General features: G+C 43.9%; 2 protein-coding genes across 3 annotated transcripts; one reads left to right on the top strand and one right to left on the bottom strand.

Annotated features, from left to right (window-relative positions):
* Nucleotides 1–1705: 1705 nt before the first annotated feature.
* On the bottom strand, nucleotides 1706–13739 carry LOC144933060 (protein NipSnap homolog 1-like). The gene is made up of 10 exons (XM_078857553.1): nucleotides 13675–13739; nucleotides 10421–10560; nucleotides 9480–9525; nucleotides 8554–8651; nucleotides 8111–8181; nucleotides 6729–6869; nucleotides 5694–5725; nucleotides 3664–3758; nucleotides 3192–3275; nucleotides 1706–2237 (listed from the first exon to the last, which is right to left on the bottom strand). Exons 1-10 carry the CDS (start codon nucleotides 13704–13706, stop codon nucleotides 2173–2175), a joined length of 804 nt encoding a protein of 267 aa, XP_078713679.1. The 5' UTR covers nucleotides 13707–13739; the 3' UTR covers nucleotides 1706–2172.
* Nucleotides 13740–15663: 1924 nt separating this feature from the next.
* EIF4H (eukaryotic translation initiation factor 4H) lies at nucleotides 15664–22838 on the top strand. Of its 2 annotated transcripts, none has more exons than XM_078857552.1 (6): nucleotides 15664–15810; nucleotides 17316–17542; nucleotides 18482–18546; nucleotides 18840–18906; nucleotides 19970–20299; nucleotides 21020–22838. In XM_078857552.1, the coding sequence occupies exons 1-6, from the start codon at nucleotides 15752–15754 to the stop codon at nucleotides 21172–21174; spliced, it is 903 nt and encodes a 300-aa protein (XP_078713678.1). In that variant the 5' UTR covers nucleotides 15664–15751; the 3' UTR covers nucleotides 21175–22838. The 2 variants fall into 2 exon arrangements, with proteins under 2 accessions (XP_078713678.1, XP_078713677.1); XM_078857551.1 differs by having other exon boundaries at nucleotides 18840–18936.
* Nucleotides 22839–24141: the final 1303 nt, after the last annotated feature.

Genomic DNA, 24141 nt, shown 5'->3' with positions numbered 1-24141 from the left:
GTGTTTATCGCGTTTGTTTTACTTGGGCCCCTTTTTGTTATTTTATTTTACTGGAAAGGGCATTTGATAAGCATGCCATTAACACCCACCGCTGGAAAAAATCACTTTACTGGTAATGTTATAATTTAATAGTTACTACTGGTTACTATTATTGATTTTACTAGCAGATATACTCTCCTAACGTTTTGTAGTGGTCTAGTCTAACTATAAACTCACCCCCCCTAATCGAGTGTAATGGTACAGTCCCTGATAGTTGGGTTATCCTGAAGCCAAAGCACATGCTGCTTTGTGCTGCATGCACATCGTGCAATTCATTATAATTAACTAGCTTGTTTGCCCGTCCTAGGATGGAAGCTGTAACATTTACGAAAAAATTGAGCAGAGTATTATTGTATCTCGTGTACATTTCATGGCAGTGAATCTTGCACAAAAGAATGTCATCAAACACTTTCACGGCATTTCACTGTAGCATTATATACCACTGGCCTTCAATTTGTTCAAATTCACTGCTCTGATACTTTATTCTCTTCTGCTTGCGGTCGCTGGGGTTGAAATAAATTCGAATTCGATACAAAATCTGGAAAATCACCGAGAAATTTCTATTTTACCATAATGTAGAAGCACAAATTAGACTTACCTTTTGTCTCAAGTGCTGAAGAAATAAACAAAGACACCAAATCCACTTTTTTTAATTCTTGGTTCTTTTGGTAAAGTCACGTAGAAGGGAAGTAATAAAATAAAAACAATACAATTATCACGTTAAATCGAAATTCAAATCCACTTTGTTGCTGCGTATAATTATTTATTAGATTCACTTTCAATAAACGTCAAACTTGAAGCGAATTTGCTAAAAAAAATGTTATTTCTGCTAGACCTGCGCGAGTGCAAAAATCCACCTGCTCATGAATATTAATGACGGGGAGGGTGACATGTGGAGTGACGTCACACGCGTTACACACAAACATGCTTGGCTCCTTATAGTAGTAATCTGCATAGAATGCACGCGTGCACTTTTGTACCCAGGGGTTTATCCCGTGGGTTTTAACCTAACACATGTTCGGTGAAATTGTTGCATTTTTCAGGCGAAGGTATTTCAGCATTGGAGTAATGTTGCTCACATTTTGCAAGCACTGTAAAAAGTTCCACCACAAGACTGGCATACAATTGCTAATGAGGTATTCAACAATCCAGATTCATGGATTAAAGTACATTCGTACGCTGCAGATACGTGCATCATGTTGGCCCGCGACTATTATTTGCGATGCATGGATATTGTACGCAAATAGTATCCCGTGACATTGAGGCTACGTACCGTGAAAAAGAAGTTCAACACACACACAAAAACAAGGCAAACTATACAAATTAAACAGCAACATTTAAGACTAGTTTTGAATTGAATAACCACCCTGAATCACAACTTTATTCCACAATACGTTTTGTATATTTTAAGATCTCCCATGCTGGTTTTACGATATTTCAGTCCACTCTTGATAGTTTTTATTGGATCTGCCAACATTATCACACAATGTATGTAACTCAATAATTTTCATCCACTTAACCCGCCTATAACAACAAATCCTACTTTTTAGACAATTATATTTAGCGGGTTATTGATATATTCCAGAACCCTCATTGTTACACGCACTGTCCGTTACTACTAAACAGGTCATGCCATACGACCACCGAAAAGAAGCGCCACCCCAGAGAGATTTTAATGCATATTTTAATATTTTATCGCAAAAAATATACTGCAGCAATGTTTTACACCACAGGCAACATCATTGCTTACGACGGCCGCGAACAACTTGCGTGCAAAATGCGCTAAATTCAAACTAGAAAGGAACACCAGCACGTGCACTTTCTCTACAGTGCTTTCTTTTCAGTACTGACATCAACACCGCCACAGACTGCAAAGTAAACGCGTAACATTTTCTTTATATTACTCAATTTTAATTGAAGATCATTTAATTAGCAATCACAGGCATTGTACTGTACAACAATGTGCAAAACAAACTTCCTAAAAGGCTGCGATCATTTTAAGCCCCGAATGAAATCTGAGATTAAGTTGTGCGTATCTTCTACAAGACAGCTGAACGGAGAGGTTATGGAATGGGGACCTATTTTGGTACGAATGATCAGGATTGGTCCTGTGTCGGCTCAGCATCCAACTGTTCACTGGAGTGGAGAGAACTTTAGAGGGATCATGACCCGGCTCTCCATCCAGCGAATTAGAGGCACTGCAAGGACACAAACACATACACATGCATAGCATCACCATCATTCAATGGATATCAACTGCTGGATGAAGGCCTGAGCCAAGCCTTTACCATCTCTCACGGCCCTGTGAGGCCACAATCTTTCTTTCTCTTGCACATGAGCCACTTCCATTATGCAATCTCAACTGTCACGATTCTCTCTTGCATCTTCTCTCCTTCAGGTGCCATTCTGTCACCAGTCTTGTCCATGAGCGAAAATACCTTTCACACATTTTTCCTGCCCAAGCCACTTTTAGTCAATACGATGTGTGATCTAAGCGTCCCACATTCTCTCTTAGTAAAATTCCGAGCATGCATCTCTTACATCCGTTTTCGTGCAATTTTAAGATTGTATTACACGAGGCAGTACAACACAATGATACCACGTGACTATCGCTCACCACTAACCACTGTGGATGTCGTCGTGTCACTTGCCCAATGGCAAGGTCATGTGGTGTACCAAAAAAGGTCATTGGTAGAACCCAGGCATTGAGTAGGGGACAACAGAAATTAACTAAATCTGAGCAGACATTGCCTTCCACAACTACCACTGCTCATAAACACATACATGCCTATAAACAAGCAGAAGCACGCCCTTAACCAAACACACACCCACAAAACAAACACAGGGCCACACACCAGCTGAACAGGAATTGCAAGTGGAAACCAAGGGCGTTTTACCTGTATTAAATCAAATGTTACATGACACCACACAAATTAACATCACTGTGATCAGTCGCTGACAAGTCACACGACTGATGGGACTGGATCTAACTTTTGCGATAAACAACAAAACACGTGTGCAAATAAACATGCCGCTTATTTTAAAAGCACCCAGGTCTGACCAGAACTTAAATGGTGTGTTGCATGCAACTGGTCCGCTACACGGCCCTCCATCGATCCACAAATAGGATGTTTGCATGACCGGTTCCGTACCTGTGTAATAAACGCACTCCTCCCAGCCGGGTTTCTGCCAAGCCGCAGCACGCGTCTCATCACGTGACTGCAAGTCTCTGTAAGCTGCAACATTTAAACAATAGAGACACTTTCATTGAAACGGTGCATGTATTGCTCAGCAATGCACCTTGCACCAAGCCAAGTTTCGTCAGTGTTGCCAAGCACCAAACATAACATCTGGTGCGTCTCGTGGAACCTACAAGTTTCCACTTCAGTTCAAATTCACCCACAAAACCTTCCAAGTTGATTTGTTTTAGAAACTTTAAAATTACCATCTCTGATTTTTTTAATTGAAAATCACTATCTTTTAAGAAGTCTTTAGAAAGTATCATATTTTAGCATGCCTAAATTCGAGGCCTAACTTATTGGCATTTCCTTTATTGTTTTCACATATGATCATGTATTGTCTTAGATACGTGTTTTGCTGATGTTTGAATGCACTTTGATTTACCCCAGAGGTGGTGAACATTGTAAAGCTCGCCGATTTGAGAGAAAAATCCTCCCACAGCCTCGCTGTTCTCCTGCCGATAGCGGATAGCACGTGCCCTATATAGCGTAAAAAAGGTACAATGTAATGAATAGTACAGCCCTGTGATTTCTTGCTCACACCACTGCCCAAGCAAAGGCCCCTACTAGAGAAATCTCTACAAAGCCCCCGTAGAAGGCATTTTAGTCCCCTCTTCAATGCTGGCCAGACATCTTGGAGGTGGGAGTCCCCACATTTTACTCCACCACAGGCGACCTGCCGATTGACCATCGGTGTACCCATTGATATTGCTGGGTTGGATAGAGGCGTGGAATTTAAGAAACTTGCCCAATTGGTTCAACTCAACAGGGTGGACTACAATCTTCATCCATTTTCTGCAGGCACACATGCACAAGACGAAAATGTAACATGATAATTGTTTTTTTACCCTTTTATCTGGCAACAAAACTCACCACTTTTTTACACGGAGTCAGGTTTGCATTGACCACAATACCTGCGGTTGGAATGCAAAAAAACACACAACTCTGATAATGTATGCGCTGTCCTTGAAATTGATTGGTCCACACCCGAGACAGCTTTTCTTAGAGCCTAGTCTCACATGGTGTACACCATGTGTCTCGGGTGTGGACTCCTTGTAAAAAAGGTGTCAGTTTTGTTGCCAGATAAAAGGGTAAAAAAACAATTATCATATTTTTCTACTGGCAAAGGAGGTTCCAATGGTGAAAATGTAACATGTTTTGTCAAGCATGATGACATTACTAATTAATGTAGAGATATATTGAACACATCCCCATGCAGTGTACGTTCTCAACACGGGTAAACAACAATCTTTTAAACAGATAAAAATATCATTTAATATTCTCAGGTTTTTTTCGGTAAAGTCACGTAGGTAAAAAACATTAAAATTAATGAAAGTAAAATAAAACAAAAATAAAATTCACGACGTTTCGGAGGCAACACAAGTCTCCGTCATCAGGTGGGATCGTCACAGCCGAATTAGCTGCATCAAGTGAAGCAATGATTCAAGATGTAATCCCTTATAAGCAAGTTGAAGGGAGGTGGAGAGGGGGGAGAGCTTATCAGGCTGTGGTAGCCAATGAATGGAAACGTATCGGGAGGGAGGAGGAGCGGTGATCAAAGACTGCACGCAGTGCTCAACACAATGAATGGAGACGTGTCGGGACGGAGGGCGAGCGGCGATCAAAGACTGCACGCAGTGCTCAACACAATGAATGGAGACGCGCCGGGACGGAGGGCGAGCGGTGATCAAAGACATCACGTAGTGCTCAACACAATGAATGGAAACGTGGCGAGCGGTGATCAAAGAACAATGAAGAGATTACTGTTAAACACTGTGGATGTTAACACTCGGTGAAGTAAATTAAAATTTTAAAATTAAAATTTAATTAAAATTTTAATTTACTTCACCGAGTGTTAACATCCACAGTGTTTAACAGTAATCTCTTCATTGTTCTTTGATCACCGCTCGCCACGTTTCCATTCATTGTGTTGAGCACTACGTGATGTCTTTGATCACCGCTCGCCCTCCGTCCCGGCGCGTCTCCATTCATTGTGTTGAGCACTGCGTGCAGTCTTTGATCGCCGCTCGCCCTCCGTCCCGACACGTCTCCATTCATTGTGTTGAACACTGCGTGCAGTCTTTGATCACCGCTCCTCCTCCCTCCCGATACGTTTCCATTCATTGGCTACCACAGCCTGATAAGCTCTCCCCCCTCTCCACCTCCCTTCAACTTGCTTATAAGGGATTACATCTTGAATCATTGCTTCACTTGATGCAGCTAATTCGGCTGTGACGGTCCCACCTGATGACGGAGACTTGTGTTGCCTCCGAAACGTCGTGAATTTTATTTTTGTTTTATTTTACTTTCATTAATTTTAATGTTTTTTACCTACGTGACTTTACCGAAAAAACCTGAGAATATGAATCATTGCAGTCACGAAAGCTTCAAATCTAGATATCATTTAATTCTTACCAGTTGTTTCCCCATTCAATCATGGTTCCAGGCTGCAAGATAAGAAAACAAGGATAGAAACAAGTCTTACTATTATGACATGCATCTATTTCTTAAAAGTACCTCAATGTTTTTTTTCCTAAAAAGTGTCCATATTTAAGGAAGACTTTAAAAGGCCATGCACTCTTTGAAATGTGGCCTCAACTGTTTGCACAAATGTTTGCCCAGCTTCTTGAATACTACTTTTCAGTAAACGCTGCACATTTGTTTGAACAATACATTTCATCGTGACGCCACAATGACAGAAATAACAAAGCCGCCGAGGTTTCCCTGCATGAGGCGGGACATACTAATTGCACCATCCAAGTTAAACTACCTCAAGTTCTACTGCCTGTGCCGGGCTCTGTTTGTGGTAACGTAGAGCAAATTGAGTCATGAGCCAACTCATTTCAGGCAGGGCTTAATTTCAGCCGGGTGTGCCAGATCAATGACCCGAGAAATATTTTTGCATCCGGCACACCACATTCGCCATACCTCTTGCTATATGTCTGTGGCTACTCGACACATGGTGCCGACTCCAGTCTATTCGTGACACGGATAATATTCAGCGAGAAACTAAGCCACAATTAAATTTCGATTTAAAGCTTTCATGACTGCAGGGATTCATCTTCTTGGTTCTTTCGGTAAAGTCACGTAGAATGGAAATAATAAAATAATACAATTTTTCAAAATAAAATAATTCTCACGACGTTTCGGCCACAACGCAAGCAGCACAACGCAAGCAGCCGTCCTCAGGTGAAGAACAGGTCCTTCGGAAAGACAGCGTCATTCAGGTGAAGAACAGGTCTGTCGGCGTCAGACGCTGTCTTTTCCGACAGTCCTGTTCTCCACCTGAGGACGGCTGCTTGCGTTGTGGCCGAAACGTAGTGAGAATGATTTTATTTTGTTTCATTTTTATTATTTTATTATTTCCATTCTACGTGACTTTACCGAAAGAACCAAGAAGATAAGCCACAACTGTGCCACGCTGTGCGACTGTGGCACGGCGCGAGCCACCTTCAGGGAGTATGTGCGCAGCTCGTAGATGCTGGGGCCTGGACGTGGCACCGGCTCATTCCAGAAGCTGAACTCGAGCAGCAGCTGGTTCTTGCGCGAGATCAGCATCTTGCTGCGCTCACGTCTGAACTCCATGAATTTCTGATAAACACAAACACATTAGATTTTTTCCGCGAGAGTCACAACTTGTCTGGATGGGAAAATGACTCCTCATGAACAGCAGTACACCCTCTCCAGTGCCATCCCCAACCCCCGCCCACAAAATCAGAGGCAGCTTCTCGGGATGAGATGAAGAGGCGTTCAAGTTAAAAAGGTCATCATGCCTATTCCCCATAATCCTTTGACAACCTCCCTATTTCTCTCATCCTTCTGCCAGATTCTGCAGCAGTTGCATAAACACCTACCCTCTTAGAAATGTTATAAGTGTCTCACGTGTCCATTTTTCCAATTAAACTTACTGCCGTTTCAAATTTCTGCTGAATGAAAGCCTTCCCACACCGTGTTGTTATTGCATTTGTTTCACCAAATTTCACCATGCTGCAAAGCACATGACCAGTTTAGCTATATCTCATCACTGTTTGTTTGTTTGTTTTTGGGGGGTGGGGTTTGGAACAGGTAAAACCCCATTGGGGAATAAATGCTCATTTTCGATGGGGAGCTTTTTGCACAATTGAAACCTGGTGACAACATCAACAACAAAAAAAACAAAGAACTGTATACACGGTCATGTTCCATAGCAGTAAATCAAACTCACATCTCCGATAAGCACTGTTGGCTGCGTACGGTGCGAGAGGTTCAACATACGTACAAACTCAGGTTGATCAGGTTTACAGTGCAGTGCGCGCTAACCTCTGCACCACGGCTCCACCCCAGTGTTGTACAATCAGGGTATAAAATATTGGTGCCCTTCATTGAGTGGTACCTCTAATGGCGCCATTACGTTTACCGCATCTTAGAATCGTCACCGCCCCTGCATCAATCCAGCCATGCACAATATCATCAACCAACGAAGGGCAATTCATTTATTTCATAAAACCTTTGCCATTGTGAATTTAATTCCGGATACATTTCAAGAAGAACTCTCAAAATATTCACTTTATTTTTCAGACTCAGAGGTTTGAGTCTAGCTTAATCTCATTATATCCGTTTCCCCTAACAACCCTCAAACATTTGGATACATTCCTGTAAAACATTTCTAAACACAAAAAGAACACAGCTGTAGCCACAGAAGTGATGTTTTACACCATGTTTTTCTTTGTCTATGTCATTTTTCCTGTGGATTTAAGTAGAACAGCTAAATCATGCAGTAACAATTAAAGAGAGAAGTCACCGTGTCCCTGCCGGCACAAAGAAATTGCGTGCGTGCGTGCACATTTACACACCTTGTTCTGCCTCAGCATGTTCATTGCCTCTGTCAGGGCAGGGTAGCCTCCTTTGTATCTCCAGAGATGAACTGCAACGATGTCGAAAGCTCACTACCCATAGCTGCCAAGAAACAACATCTGTGCTGTTTGCAACATTGGCTGAGCGAATAAAAGTTTACAGATGGTTTATAAACATTTCAGAGAACTAGTTTGCGTGACAGTCATTTGTTTTACGTCTACAAATTATTGATAACATCTGTGGGGAATTACTGAAGCAACTTGATACTATGGGTTGGATCATCCTTACAAGAGTCATAGTGACCCAACGGCACAGACGGACGGACAGACAGCACAGACGATTCCCAACCTTAGTTGGAAAGCCTTCACGCTGATGTAATCCAAACTGAGCATGGAAATGCAAATACGAGTTGAAGGCGAAGTGACAGCTCGGGTGTGCGTACCAGCCTGGTCCTGGTCCCCGTACCAGGTATTCCAGCTGCCCACAATCTCGCATGGGTACTCGCTCCCAGACTCGATGAAGGCCGACAGAGCTTCCTCGCTGTATGCCGCAATACACACAAGAACAAAACGAACTGCAGGGAAACAGTATTGCTCAAGACCAAGTGCTGCTTTAACGCAATAGTTAAAAAATATAAATGTATCATGATTATTGCACTATAAATGATCAAAATAATGCTGTTACATTGTTTAAGACAGGCTGGCTTAAGTTCTTAAGTGTTTTTAAAGTGAAGATGAGAAATCAATCTTAATTTTGGAGCTTTCGTGACTGCAGGAATTATTCTTTGGTTCTTTCGGTTAAGTCACGTCTAAAGATAAAATAATAAATTAAAATAATGGCATATTACGACGTTTCGATTGCAACACAAGCAATCATCATCAGGCATAAAAGAAATAGCAACAAAAATCTAACTAGAAAACTATAGACAGACATACAAGCAGACAGACATCACAAGGGCACACAGAGAGAGGACACATATCGGCACAAAGAGAGGGGTCGTTTCTGTGACGGTCCCTTAAATATAGAGAGGGGGGGCGGGGACGGAGAGAGGGAGGGGGCAGAGAAAATTAGCATATCAATGAGTGGACGGCAACGTACTGCTGTTGCAAGTAAGATGACGACGTGGCACGGGCACGCAAGCTTGAAAATTAGGAGAAAGGCACACGAAAATTAAATAACCTAGCAAAATATCGAAATGTGTCTGTCTATAGTTTTCTAGTTAGATTTTTGTTGCTATTTCTTTTATGCCTGATGATGATTGCTTGTGTTGCAATCGAAACGTCGTAATATGCCATTATTTTAATTTATTATTTTATCTTTAGACGTGACTTAACCGAAAGAACCAAAGAATGAGAAATCAAAACTTACGTCAGCTGGTTGTACGCATCCAAGCATTCTGGCTTGACATTATGAACTGCAAATAAGCAAACAGATGTTTTACATTTACCAGGATTGTTATATGCACTTTCAAAAGTATATGCTGTATCCCTGAGCCAAAGACTGGATTTGAAGCTACACAGACACAAATGGAGAGAGGATAATTTTGTTCACATATAAAAGATTAATGTCCGAATTATTATGCTGGCATTAGTCTTACCTCCTTTGGTTTGTGATGCTGACAGTGAAGGTCAGTCGAGCTGCAGGCATATGTTTCTGGTTTTGAGATCTCAAATAAAATGGCTAAATAATTATTTTGCCAAGTAAACAATTACCTTAATTACTTCACCGTCATACGGCTAATAAGGCAGAGAATGCCCTCTACTGGATCAGGCAGTGAAGGTTGCTGCTTTACGTCTCTCAAGGCTGTGTTATCTCATGTTTAAGCGAGGGCAAGGATTAATGTCCATGTTACAGCTAAGGTTTTGGTTACGGTCAGGTTCTTTTATGGTTGTAGAGGAAATGAAGGAAATATTAGGGGTCAATGTTTATGTTACAACCTCGATAGCCATAATAGTGCTAAAAAAAACCTCGCCATACGAAAGATGTATGGTTAGGTGCAGGATAGAGGCTAGGTTGCAGTGCATCTTCCCTTCATGTTTCATGTATTTAACAAAATATTGCTTAGCTGCGAAACCATCTTGAATGTGCCCGACCTTGTCAGATCTCGAAAGCTAAGCTGGTTCGAGTCTGGACAGTGATTGCAGGGTGACCACCGTGCACAGATTTCATCAACCCACATTACCAGCGTGGTGAAATGTGGTCAAATAACCCCCATGTAACCGGCAACAATGTGAGTAGGCCCCTCATCCAGCAGTGGACACACAAAAAGGCTGCAACATGGACATTGCCACGCTTGCAGCGACACGCACACTGCAGCTTGAAGAGGCTGCTGGACTCCTTCTTGGCGAGCAGGTTGGAGTGCGCATCCTTGCGTGGGTCCACTTTGTGCACCAGCAGCGAGCGCAGCCAGCTGTCCTCCTTGTGGCAAACGCTCGCCACGGACAGCGCCCTGCATGGCCCACGCATTGAGCACGTGGAGGACACACCCGGGGAGTCAACGACAGCTGCAATTGTGACACATAAGCTTTCGCGACCAATATTATTCATAATAAAGGTTTTTGAGTTACATGATAAAGGGCATTGGGTTAGATTGCGTATACATTAATACTTACACATTTATACTTATACGAACACATGTATACTTATGTGTGTCACTTAATTCTAGATTTGAAGCTTTCGTGACTGCAAGGAATCATCTTCTTAGGTTTTTTTGGTAAAGTCACGTAGAAAGTAAAATAAAATAAAAACAAAAATCACGACGTTTCGGAGGCAACACAAGTCTCCGTCATCAGGTGGGACCGTCACAGCCAGATTAGCTGTATCAAGTGAGGCAATGATTCAAGGGATTACATCTTGAATCATTGCCTCACTTGATACAGCTAATCTGGCTGTGACGGTCCCACCTGATGACGGAGACTTGTGTTGCCTCCGAAACGTCGTGATTTTATGTGTGTCACATTTATACTTACGCGATCTAACCCAAAAATCTTTACTCTTTGGTTCTTTCGGTAAAGTCACGTAGGTATAAAATAAAATAAATCACGACGTTTTGATTGCAACACAAGCAATCATCATCAGGTTGGAAAACCATAGCAAGAAAACGGATTCCTGCAATCACGAAAGCTTCAATCCAAAAACCTTTATTATGTAATCTTGATTTGAAGATTTCGTGACTGCAGGAATCCATACTCTTTGGTTCTTTCGGTAAAGTCACATAGGTAGAAAAAATAATATATCACGACGTTTTGATCGCAACAACAAGTGACCGTCTTCACTTCACCTGAAGACGGTCGCTTCAAAATGTCGTGAAGGCGGTCGCTTGTTGTTGCGATCGAAACGTCTTGATCTATTATTTTTTCTTTATCTAATTGTGACCTTCGTAATGATTTTGAATATTCATGTAATGTTAATTTCAACTTCTACTGCTGCTATACCGTCATTTTATAAATGATCCCTGGGGGAGTAGCCAGCACATACACAGCACGCTGCTATAAACTTATCAACGTCATCAACTTTATCAGCAGTCATTCTCTGACCACTTCTGGATAGGGGATTTCATCCTGTGGCACCACCACCAATCGAATTCAGCTTTAACCCACTTCAAACCCACAACCATTCCAATTGTCTTTTCAGTCTCCTCTCTCAAGGTGCTCTGCCATGTATTTACAAACCATACTGCATCTGATTTACATTCAAGAATCATTAAAGTCTCAGCGTCTGATGGACTCCTCTAGCACTATTTGAACACTATGAATATAAATGCTCTTCATTCAACATTCTTAAAATGTAACGAAATCTTAAATTATAACCACAGTTAAATGTGTATTTGTTCACATGTTTTGTTGTGATGTTTATTGTAATTGTATTTAATATACGCATATCATAATAGAGTGAATTTAACGTGTTTAATGTTGTTTGCTTTAAAATATGCATTGTTTTATTTTTCACGTGGAACCAGTTTCATAAATATGCCATTGCATTTTGGACATGTAACCGGTTAATTTCTGCAATTGCGTGGTGTATTTTAACATGCAAATCTCTCTTGCAAAACAGAGCTCAGGTCTCAATGGGTCTCACCTATATTTACAGCCCTCTATATCCATCCACTGCTGGATGAGGGCCTCACCACACCGTGCGGGCTGACCATATTTCACCACGCTGGGCAGTGAAGTTAAATGAAGGTGGGGCGCATGGACTTTGCAGCATCAAAATACAATTTAAGATATTTTCTTTCTGCACTTTGCTGTCCATTCCTGCACTATCCGTGTTCAAACTTGCTTAGCTTCCAAGACTATCGCCCGGTAAAATATATATAATTTCGCATACTTACTATGAAACATGCTGCACAATGTTAAAAGAGACCATTTGCAACGAATTTAGACCACCGCACCTGGCATTCTCCTTTGCCTTGCCCCAATGTCGTCTCTGATATTATAAGGCTCTCCACATGCTCTAAATAACAAACCCACAGCTGAACAGAACATAAATGAATGCTGTGTGTGGGTTTGAAATGCTGAGAAAGCAGGATACCAGTACTGCGCAGTGACTTGGAAAAAACGCATTGAGGAGGCTTGGATAAACACTCAGTAAATAAATTTAGATTTAAAGCTTTCGTGACTGCAGGGATTCATATTCTTGGTTTTTTTGGTGACTTTACCGAAAGAAACCAAGAATACTCAGTAAATAACCAACGTAAGATTTTATTTTGCAAAAAATTACTCCGTTAAGCTATTTCAAAGGGCGTTGGGAAGCCTGAACAGTAATCTTTGGACGTTCATAGCCATGCACCAAAGTCCATCAGTAACACAGCGACTGCTGTAAGGGGGGCGACAATGCAGCAAACGAAGTTGTTTGCCGCATTGCACTGCAACCTCCACCAAATGCACAGCTGGCCGATGTGGTGAAATATGGTGAAATCGCACCCACGGCCACAGGGAGGGCCCTCATCCAGCAGTGGATTGACAACACGTGGCGCTTGCACATCAAACTCAACGCTGCCTCCAATTTCCGTACACAAACCTTGCACAAGCATCCCACTGGGATGTTTGCACACAGCGTTGGTGTACGGTGCTTTTTCTGCAATATTTTGCTGTCTTTTCTTGGATTTTTTATTTGCACATATTCACTTTAAGATGTTTTCTTGTTCATGTTTTTTGTTTTGTTTGTTGCGGTTGCACCCGATGAAAGAGCCGAATGGCTCACAGGGCTATACCAAATAAATTAACTTGAAAAACTTGAATGCACAATAACACACCACACACACGTCTCGCCGGCCAGTTCATCATCACATCACATCCCTGTCAAATCCTTATCAGTGCCCTATCTCAACGTTCGTCCTACAAAGTCTCGTTACGAGGGAGAAACACAAACACACAGAGACACGTTTGTTATTGCACAGGTATCGTCGTCATCGTGACAATCGTTGTCGTGGTAAGAATACAACGCGATCAATGGCAACGAGAAGTCCACTTTTAACTTGTGAGGACGGTGCCCGTGTTGTTGTTGTAGTATAATAATGATGATAATGATGAGGATGAGGAGGATTAGACAGTTCGGACCCGACCTGGTGAAGACGACCCGAGTAGCCACCGCCATGTCGCGCTCTGCCGCCCTCTCGGCGTCCCCGCCACGCCGATGACGTAGGCGACGCGTGACGTCACCGCGGCCATCTTACGCAGGGAGAGAGAAAAAGAATAGTAAGACGTTAATATATTTTTTTAATTTAAAATAGTGCGACGTTTATATTTTTATTTTAAATAGTGCGAGGTTTTAACTATTTTTTTTTTATTATAGTGCAAGGTTTATATATTTTTATTTTAAATAGTGTGTTTTTTTTTATTTTAACTCGTGCGGGGTTTTTATTTTTTATTTTAAATTAATGCGAGGTTATTTGGTTTTTTAATAGTGCAAGGTTTCAATTTTTTTTATTTTAAATAGTGTGTTTTTTTTATTTTAACTCGTGCGAATTTTTTATTTTAAATTAATGCGAGGTAAAAAAAAATATAGTGCAAAGTTTTTATTTAAAATAGTGCAAGGTTTTTAGTTTTAAATAGTGCAGGGTTTATATATTATTTTAAATAGTGTAAGGTTTTTTTGAAACAAAAATAGTGCAAGGTTTAGATTTTTTGTTATTTAAAATAGTGCAAAGTATATTCTTGGTTCTTTCGGTAAAGTCATGTAAATAGAAAAAAATCTAAAATAAAAGCAAAAAACCCAAATGTAGCTGCTTAAATTTGAAGGCTTGACCCAACTTTTCTCTCCGCCTGATGAAGACCGCTTGTGTTGCGATCGAAACGTCGTGGGTTTTTTGCTTTGATTTTAGTTATGTTACTATTGCAGTTAATTGTCTTCTTTGATTTACATACCTGTCAACCCCTTATCAGTGCCCTACCTTATTACAGACCAATTCAGACCGTATTGGTCACCCCGTGCCCTTATAAATCTCAACGTTCATCCTACAAAGTACCATCACAAGGGAGAAACACCAAAAAATGTCCACAATTTTTTAAACTAAATTTCCCTGTACAAGAATATGGGAAACCCGTATGGGTTGACAGGTGTGGTTTTGTCTCATCTGTGCTCTCTCCTACATGTTCTCTAATTTGCATTGCCTTGTTTGTACTCTACTGTTCAATGTGAACTGTGACATCTGCACTAATCTCATGCCACCATGTCTCATCTGCACCAATAGTTATTCATTTAATGAATGAACCGAAGAACCAATTTTTTTATACAATTTAAATGAAGCTATTATAATCACACGTTTTGCAAATATTTAAAAATATTCATTTTTACCATACGAATAATATTTCCAGTATGTTTGATTAATTGGCAACCAGGATAACTGCTCACTTTGTTGAGCTATCATTTGAAAAATAAGTGAATACCTCAGTGGACTTTACCTGCTAAAATACAAAAAAATATATATAGTTTAGTTTCATTTGTAAAATTTGTAAACGATTTATATTTCCTATACTGTGCACTCCCATCCTGTGTTTTTTAAATTGTTTGTTGCTGTAACGTTCTCACCCGTCATCCCCCTTACTCGACATCTGTGGGGAAAAAGAGCTTTATAGCTAATCGGATTCCTCCAGAATAAATCAATATATTTCGATGATTCTGATACGGCTGAGACACTAGGAAAATACGTAATTGCAATTTTATTTTCCATAAGTTTTTTTTATATATATCGCGTAACTATAAATGTGTCCACACTCTTAGGGTTTCTCGGTAAAGTCACGCAGGTAAAAAATAAAATGAATAATAAATAATATAAATAATAATAATATGATTTATTATTTTATTCCTATTATTATTTCTATTATTTATTATTTAGTTTACTTTTTACCTACGTGACTTTACCGACAAAACCTAAGAGTATGAATCCTTGCAGTCACGAAAGCTTCAAATCTAGAATATAAATGTGTCGTTTAACCCTCCACCACCCGACGCAGCTAAAAAAATTGTTTTTAAGTCAGGCACCTGCGCGTTCGTTTCGCGGTGGCCACCCCTGCCCGGGGTGGGTGGGGGGGGTAGTGGGGGAGGGGGGGGGTCCTCGGCCAGGCCACGTGGTCTCGCCAGGTCTCTCCGCCTCCTGCTCCTCGCCCCATTTTTGTTTCCACTCCGTGTCCGCGCCGAGCATGGCGGACTTTGACGACTACGGCGACCGAGCCTACAGCAGCTTCGGCGGAGGCAGAGGGTGCGCACATAGCGCGGATCGCCGCCTCGAAACGCGCGAGAGAGGCGCGGCCGCATGCGGGCGGGCCGCCGTAGATGGAAGGGGGGGGGGGGGTCTGCTGCGGCCTCGGCCTACGCGCGTGCGGCCCCCCGTCTCTTGCCTAGAAATTCCGCCGGCTCAGGAGTCGCTGATGCCGGCGGATGTACCCAGGCCGATGACCCTGCCACCCATCCTCCGCCACTCGTCGCCTCTCATACCTTTGCCCTCTCGCCTCCCACAGCCGCTATCTTGAGCCTCTCGTGCACCTTGCATCTTCCATTCATTCATCTCGTGCCCTCGTCCATGTTGCGACTCGCCACCTACACGCGCGATATTTAATTGCACGCGGTTTGGGAGTTGTGTTGAAAGCGATTGGTGGGGGGAGGTGCGCGGTGTATATATGGTTGTCCGGCGGGTAGTTAGCAGCAGTTCGTGTGCCGCGGCTATGTGGAGGACTTCTCGTGCATGAGGGGAAGGTGTCGTGCATCGATGTGCGAGGTTGTGGTCGTGCTGCATTGGTGCAGCACCCAGGGGTGTTGCTGCGAGAAATGTCTCGCTCCTTCACTAATCCGTCGCAGCGGCAGCAAAACTGCGTCAAAAAAAGTGTCGGAGCGCCGATTGTCATGTAATTTTTATAGTGTGCGCTTTTCATTTTGATTCCACGCGGTTTGCTCGACATTAAGCAGCGGCGTTTCACGCCCAGCGCGCATTGCAGATAGCGGATTATTTAACCTGGCAGTGCCATCATCACCACCCTCACGGTACCTCAACCTCGTGGCCTCTCGCTCGATCTCTCTCGTCCCGTTAACGCATTTGCCCTGAACAGATCAACCATCACCCGCCGTTCCCGTTATGAGGTCGTGTTCGTTAGTCAACCGGCGTCGAAATAATAATCGTTAAATTCTTTGCATTCGTTGGTTTAAAAAATGTTTCCGAAATGTAAGATGCACGTGCCCCCCCCCCCCCTTGTTTCAAAGTAAACCAATTACTTAATGGTGCGTCGTATAATCTGGTATGTGTGTGCGAGGGAGAACACATTTCTATGACGGTTTTATTTTTTTTGGGGGGGGGGGGGGGTGCCCGCATCTTTTTAATGTATAAAATAAGGCGATTAATAAATAATATCGTTTACACTATGAGACCTCCTTTACCAGTGACAAAATATAGTACAGTAATAGTTTTTTACCCTTTCAACTGGTACAACAACTGACACCTTTGTACAAGGCATCATGTTTGCAATAACCACAACACAAGCAGTCAAAATGCAAACAAAAAGAAACAACTCTGATAATGAGGACAGTGCATATCATCATCAGAGTTGTTTCTTTTTGTTTGCATTTTGACTGCTTGTATTGTGGTTATTGCAAACATGATGCCTTGTATAAAGGTGTCAGTTTTTGTACCAGTTGAAAGGGTAAAAACCTATTACTACTAAATAATATCGTGTTGACCACCACTGCCTTTGCACGCACCTTTGACGTTAACAGGTATGGCGATCGGCGAGGTGGTAGGGGAGGAGGCGGCGGCGGCGGCGGCCCTGGTGGTAGGGATGGTCCGCGGAGGCAGAAGGATCTACCGACGGAGCCCCCCTACACCGCGTACGTGGGGAACCTGCCCTTCAACACAGTGCAGGGAGACATCGACCAGATCTTCCAGGACCTGCGTGTCCGCAGCATTCGTCTCGTACGCGATCGGGACACTGATAAGTTCAAAGGTGAGTGTGAGGGTTCAATTGTGAGCGAGGGGGCTGGGTTTCGAGTGTCACCCAGCAAGACAGACATGGGAGATATTCTTGGTTTTTTCGGTAAAGTCACGTAGAAGGGAAAAAATAATAAAAATAAAACATAATAAGATAAAATTCTCACGACGTTTCGGCCACAACGCAAGCAGCCGTCCTCAGGTGAAGAACAGGGCTGTCGGGAAGACAGCGTCCTAGGACGCTGTCTTATTATGTTTTATTATTTTATTATTTCCCTTCTACGTGACTTTACCGAAAGAACCAAGAATATGAATCCATGCAGTCACGAAAGCTTTACATCGAAATTTAGACATGGGAGAATTCTATAATACAGAGAAAAGGGATGGATACATTTTTATTCTTTGGTTCTTTCGGTAAAGTTACCTTTGAACTGGGTGCAGTGGCCAAATATTTCACTTGCAGTGTGAATGCCACTGCTTAGAGGTGGGACGTTTTTCGGCTTTGTATAATGTAAGCATGTAGCGATGCCCTTGATTCATTGACTATAATGGATTCTCGCATCAATAAATGCTTGAATGCATTGAGTCGTGCACTTGTGAGGATAGATTATTTACGACGTGAAGATTACATACAAATTATATGACACTGTCATGTTAAGTTAATGTGAGAGAACTTTGAAAACAAAAAACAGTGCACGTGACAATTAAAAGACAAATAATTATTGAGTTAAATCGCGATTCCCCCGGATTGTGTCAATCATATCTCTTGGGTAGGTGGGTGGGTGAATCATTCCATCGGGAGGAATGATAAATTGATGCTTGTGCCATTCAAAGTAGTAAAAATCTTTCATCAGATAAGCTGAAAGTTGGTGGCGGGTATTGTGCGGTTAGTATGTGTTTGAGACATGCTGTGGGTTCGCCGAGTGACCGATTGTGAGTATCCTCCGTGCCGCAGGCTTTTGTTACGTGGAGTTTGACGACATTGAATCTCTGCAGGAAGCCCTGACCTACGATGGAGCGGTGAGTCCGTCCGGCGACGAGTCCACTTCATGTTACACTCGGTCACAACACCGATATCTGGCGAGTTTGTATTTTAAAAAATGCTACTTTTTACATTTCTTGTTTTTTTTTCTTGGTTCTTTTGGTAAAGTCACGTAGAAGGGAAATAATAAAATAATAAAAATCAAACAATAAAATAAGAAGATGAATCCCTGCAGTCACAAAAGCTTTAAATCGAAATGTCTTGTTTTGTTTAGACTCTTGAGTTAACCCATGCTGTGATGCACTGTCACTGCCCACACTGGTCTCCGTAGCTCTTCATGGACCGGTCCCTGAGGATTGACGTGGCCGAAGGCCGCAAGCAAGAGAAAGGAAACTTTGGTGGGTTCAGAGGTGGTCGTGAAGACAGAGGTATGCACAGTCCGCACTCAGCCCGTGCTTTTAGACCAAATTTTCAATAAAATCGCCATCACACCTGCTAAACCAACAGAGCATGTGTTTGGCACAAGTGTGTATGGTGTAAATTAGGTAAAAACTTAATGAGAGGCCAATTCAGTTGATGAGTCTGATGTAAAGTCCAATCAATCGTTGCATAAAATATGTTTGTATTGGTTTCATATTTTGGTGCAAATCGCATCGGCAGCTTCATTTGTGTAAAATCAATTGAATCAGTCCTATCAGTTGTTAGCTCAATTGGAAAACGGGTGAGAGCAATTTGAAATATATACTTATTCTATGAGGAAGACCTCTGTTTGGCTCGTTTACAACTGTCATAGTTGCCAGGATCAAGCTGGAATCGGCCAGCACGTTTATATATTCACCTTTTAGCGGGAGTGCACTGGTGGAGTGGCTCTGTCCTCCGTCGTTCTCATAAGCGGCAGCGTCCTATTAATTGGTTGAGGGGCGGTGGAGGCAGCGCCAAACACCCGAGCTCGTCCCTGTTGCTTTTGGGAGTGCACAGGAGGATCGAACAGCCGTGAATGGGGCTTTGGGGTGTATGGTGTGACCACAACGTGGCTCCTGAACAGTTAATTACATTTACCTGGTCATGAATACAATAGTCATCGGCATCATCGTTAACACAATCATTAGTAATATGATTAACAGATTAAATGACATGAGCATCGCGGTGTGGCTAACGTCACACGCCACCTGCATTGCAGCACGCGCTGCCTCACGGTGATGTCACCGTGCCCTCTGCCGTGGCTGACGTGAACTTGGCACCGTTTGAGGGCCCAGGAATCAGAGCTCGTGGCCGTGCGGCCCTGGGCCTGGCTGCTACGGTTGGTCTGAATGAGCCTCGTGTCGAATGGCTTTGGTCGACCAAAAATCTTCCTTCAGCCTCTCCTTGCTCTCGCAGCTGACAAATTTGCCTTCCGTCTTGCTCGGCGAATTAATTAACGTGCGGTGTCTTCCTTGTGCATCCACGCACCATTTAACGAAGGCGTCCGAGATGACGGCTTTGGCGGCGGTGGCGGCGGCGGCGGCGGCAGCTTTGGGGGCAGCTGGGGTGCCGGTGCCGGAGCCGGACCCCCCCGCGATGGCGCGCGAGGCGGCATGGGCATGGGAATGAGTGGCGGTGCCCGGGGAAGACCCAGCGACAGGCGTGACGGACCCCCCGGAAGTTTTGGCGGCGGTGTCGGCGGCGGTGTCGGCGGCGGCATCGGCGGCGGCGTTGGCGGCGGCGTTGGCGGCGCCGGCCCCCCACCACGCAGGGGCGAAGGACCCCCGCCTCGCGGAGGCGCCAGCTTCGACTTCCGGGAGCCCACCGAGGGTGAGTACAACCACGCATAGCATTGGTCGCGAAAGTGGGGGGGGGGGGGGGGCGACGGAGGTGCTCCTGTGGATCGGATCCCGTGCTTTGGAGCGATCCACTCTGGGCAGAGTGGAGCCTGGTTTATATTTATATGGGGGACTACCTGGGACTATACGGTGTTGTAGGCTTGGGTCGCAAAATAGCCAGTAGATGGCAGTATGGTGATGTATTGAATTTATGTACAGGACAGAGTTTTGTTACCCAATTTTACGTGTGGCTTTGCGTTGTCTATGATAGTTTCGTCCCACATTGCCACACGTGCATTAATGGAATTGGTCATAACATCCACATGCAAAACCCTCCTGAAAAGGTTTCAAGACTTGAGGCTTCTTCTGGGTAATATAAATCATGCTGCTCGTTACGGCACATAATTCTGCTGGCCAGTGTTTGCAATGTAATGATAAAAAAGCTATGTTTTGAAACATTTCCTTTCAATGGCAGCACAAACCCCCATATATCAGGCAGTCAAACAAAAAACCCGATAGTTGAAAGGTCTACTTGCGCTACTCGCATAATTAGTTGTTTTTGGCGCCATCGGCAAGCGCAGTTTGCATGTGCAGTGTCTGCATGCGTGTTGCACCTTTTCGCAAACCGATGAGATCCTCGCTCGGCCATCCGTCTCTCACTCGCCCCCTCGTCTATCCCACTTCCTCCCCTCCCTTCACGATGCCATCACAGAGGAGCGAGCGCAGAGGCCGAGGCTGCAGTTGAAGCCGCGCACCGTGGCCGTGCCACTGAACCAGGTGGCCAACCCGCAGTCGTCCATCTTCGGAGGCGCACGGCCACGCGAGGAGAAGCCTAGCGAGGAGAAGCCAGAGGCGGAGGAAAACTGATGTTTGCCGTCGTAACTCACTCACGCGTCCCCACGCCATCGTCCCTTCATGGCAGCATCCTTACAGCCACCCAACCCCACCCAGCGCCACCCAGCCCCCTCTTCCTGAACCCCCAATCCCCCCCCCCGACCCATCACCCCCTTCCTCTCCCCGACATCGGCAGTCGTTCTTAGCCTCGACGCAAATTATCCCTCGTTCAGAGCGGAGGATTTCCCTTTTTTTCTTGCTTAAAAAAGAGAAAACTTTAAAAAAAGTCGATCAAATAAAATTTTAAAAAAGCAGCTGATCCTAAAGCAGTCGGTGAATCAATTTACCTTAATCAACACTCTCCCTGTCGCTGCCATTGTGGTTGAAACATGTGGTGTATAATGGTGGCGTACGTCTTGTAAAAAAAAAAGAAATAAAAGAAAAGAAAAAACCCGATAAGTTTATTAATAGTAATATTAATACGTACTCCAGTGTTAGTGTGAACTGGGGAGGGGGGGGTGACTTGAGTCATCGTCATTCACAAACCTGCCTGTCTTCATCCCTCCTGCCAAACAGAGCTTTGGAAGTTATAATGGCAACGAATGATAGTGGGACTTCATTACTGCAGATTATGTAGAAGAAGAAACAAAAACGCAGCCCGCCGTTTGCAATTTCCTTTCGTTTAGTCGCTGCTTCGTTCAAGACAGTTGACGGGAACAGTGCAGGCAGTGTTCAACTGAAGGTTGCTTTCTCTCGCGAATTGTGAACGTGCATCGGCTTAAAAGTGCATGGGCATTCACAAGATACATCCCTGAACTGTGTTGCCGCAGTAGAACTGAAGGTAAAGTTCTCACCCTCAGCATGGCGGTTTAGCGCTGCATGGCAAGACAATATAAGCGTGATTATTTTTTTTCTTTGCCTCAATTCCCCTTCTTCACCCTGCCCTTTCAAGTCGCTGTCTACCCTCCTCTCACCCCTCGTTATCCCCCCCCACCACCACCACGAAACCCTCCACCGGTGCACTATGTGCCGATGACGACATACCTTGCCGTTAATAGATTTTTAGAACTCTTGCGTTGGTGTGCCGTTTTAAGAATTGATTTCAAATAAACTCTTTGTTTTTTTTAACCAAACGCATTTACAAACTCATCCGCCATAATGCTGTCACCTTGCCAATCAAAAGCTGGCATCCGGGGGGGTGTGGGGGGTGACCGCACGATTTGTCGCTGTGGAAACCTCACCTGGCGAGGCGGTGGCGAGCAATCACGGTCCGAGTTCATAGAAATAAAGGGGGCAGGTGTCGGGGGGGGGCATCATTGATTCAACTAAAAGTGGTTCTGTTCTAGCAATAGCGAAGCAGCTCCTTTGCAGAGCCTGTCCAAGGTCATGTAAGGATGTATTATTATTATTTTGTAATTGGCTACCGCACTGCATCACCACATGTGACCCGTCGATGGATTGCCATTTGAGCTGCGGGTGTGTCCGATGTGTGGAGGGGGGCACCGCGAGACTTGCTGCTCTATCGATGAAGTGGGGTGCGATCGTGTGCGCCGCCGCTGCATGCGCTGTCGTACGGACGGCAGCAGTGGCACCCAGCCGAGTACCGATGTAGCCGCCGATGAACTGCTGTGGAAGACGTGGATTTGGAGTTCTGTTCTTTGGCTCTAGGGTTACCAATAAAACAACTTAAAAACAAACCTCGGCTGAGCTGTGATTTGCACATCGCCTGACCAGCCCCGTGCGGTATTTGTACATCTAGGTGGCTGTATTGCAAAGTCTGGCGGTGCCGTGTTGCAAGGTGGAAGGTGTTCATTTGGATATCTTGAAAAGCAATTCATATTACCTCGTGGCTAGAGAATAGCCGATGTGGAACATGGAAGGCGACACCACAACTTGAGATCCTTTCAAGTAATCTGTTTTTATCCGTGAGGGAGCCCTGCACATTTCCACATGCCCTGCCCACACGCACGTTCTTTCCATAGCAAACCAATATACTCAAGATGTAATATTTAGCCAAAGGGAAAAGGCATAAGTGTTTTATTTATTTATGGTGTAGTCATTGGTGACTGTGCTGAGACCATAAACTCGCTATTTTTGACCTGATGTCATCACGTGCCGACCCAGCATACGGGGCATGAGCAATCATCTGACACCACCGAGTCATTTTGGCTACATCTTCCCAATGCTCTTTGACCCCCCCCCGCTTTCCAATAAAAAAGAGGCAACACTGCACTGGGGGAAAGTGTCTAAATAGCTCCACCTGTGACCTATAAACCCCAACATTTTGGATTCACAGTCGCGAGTCACCCACCCGTAAAATGACCCCAAAGTTTAACGTCCTTGCACCGTAAATCTTGCGTCGACTCGGTTGGACTGTCGCCCGGTTATAAAGTTCACATACTTGTGCATGGCCCAAGCAAGATTGGGACCAGCTTGATTTAAACATCCACCGATGGGTAAATTATCTTGAAACATTGATAGTCTGGGTTCTTTTTTAAAATCTCCCCTGCCCACCTCAGCAACCTCGTGATGAGCGAGTCACACCGCAGGCCTCTCACCCACATGGCGCATCTCGTCTCCTTCCACTCCCCATCTTTCCATTACGCCCGTATCACCCATAAGCGGTCTTCCCACACCAGCAAATGTAACCGATGTGCCACGCGGTGCAGTTGCATAGAAGCCTCTTCAGTCACGACGAATCTGTGTGCCCTACCCCGATTTACAGTTTTCCTTTAAACTGAATCTCGTGTTTAGTCGGGGGAATTGGGAACTGTTTTAAACCCAAACGGTTTTGCTCACCAACAAAATAAAATGACTATCCATGACCACATTTTCTCTTCCAAATACGATACATTAATATCAGCCGTTTACATGAGTGGCCATCAAATTCATGGGTTGATAATCCGCGGCTCATAACTTCACAATTGGACTCCTAGATTTTTTTTTTGGGGGGGGGGGGGATAGGTGTTCATTATATTCACGTAACTTGCAGCCTGTGCA

Source organism: Lampetra fluviatilis, chromosome 6 (genome assembly GCF_964198595.1).
Source record: "Lampetra fluviatilis chromosome 6, kcLamFluv1.1, whole genome shotgun sequence".
NCBI classification, from domain to species: Eukaryota; Metazoa; Chordata; class Hyperoartia; order Petromyzontiformes; family Petromyzontidae; genus Lampetra; species Lampetra fluviatilis.
Note: the sequence above shows the minus strand (reverse complement) of the source record. Positions and strands in the feature narration are given on the sequence as shown.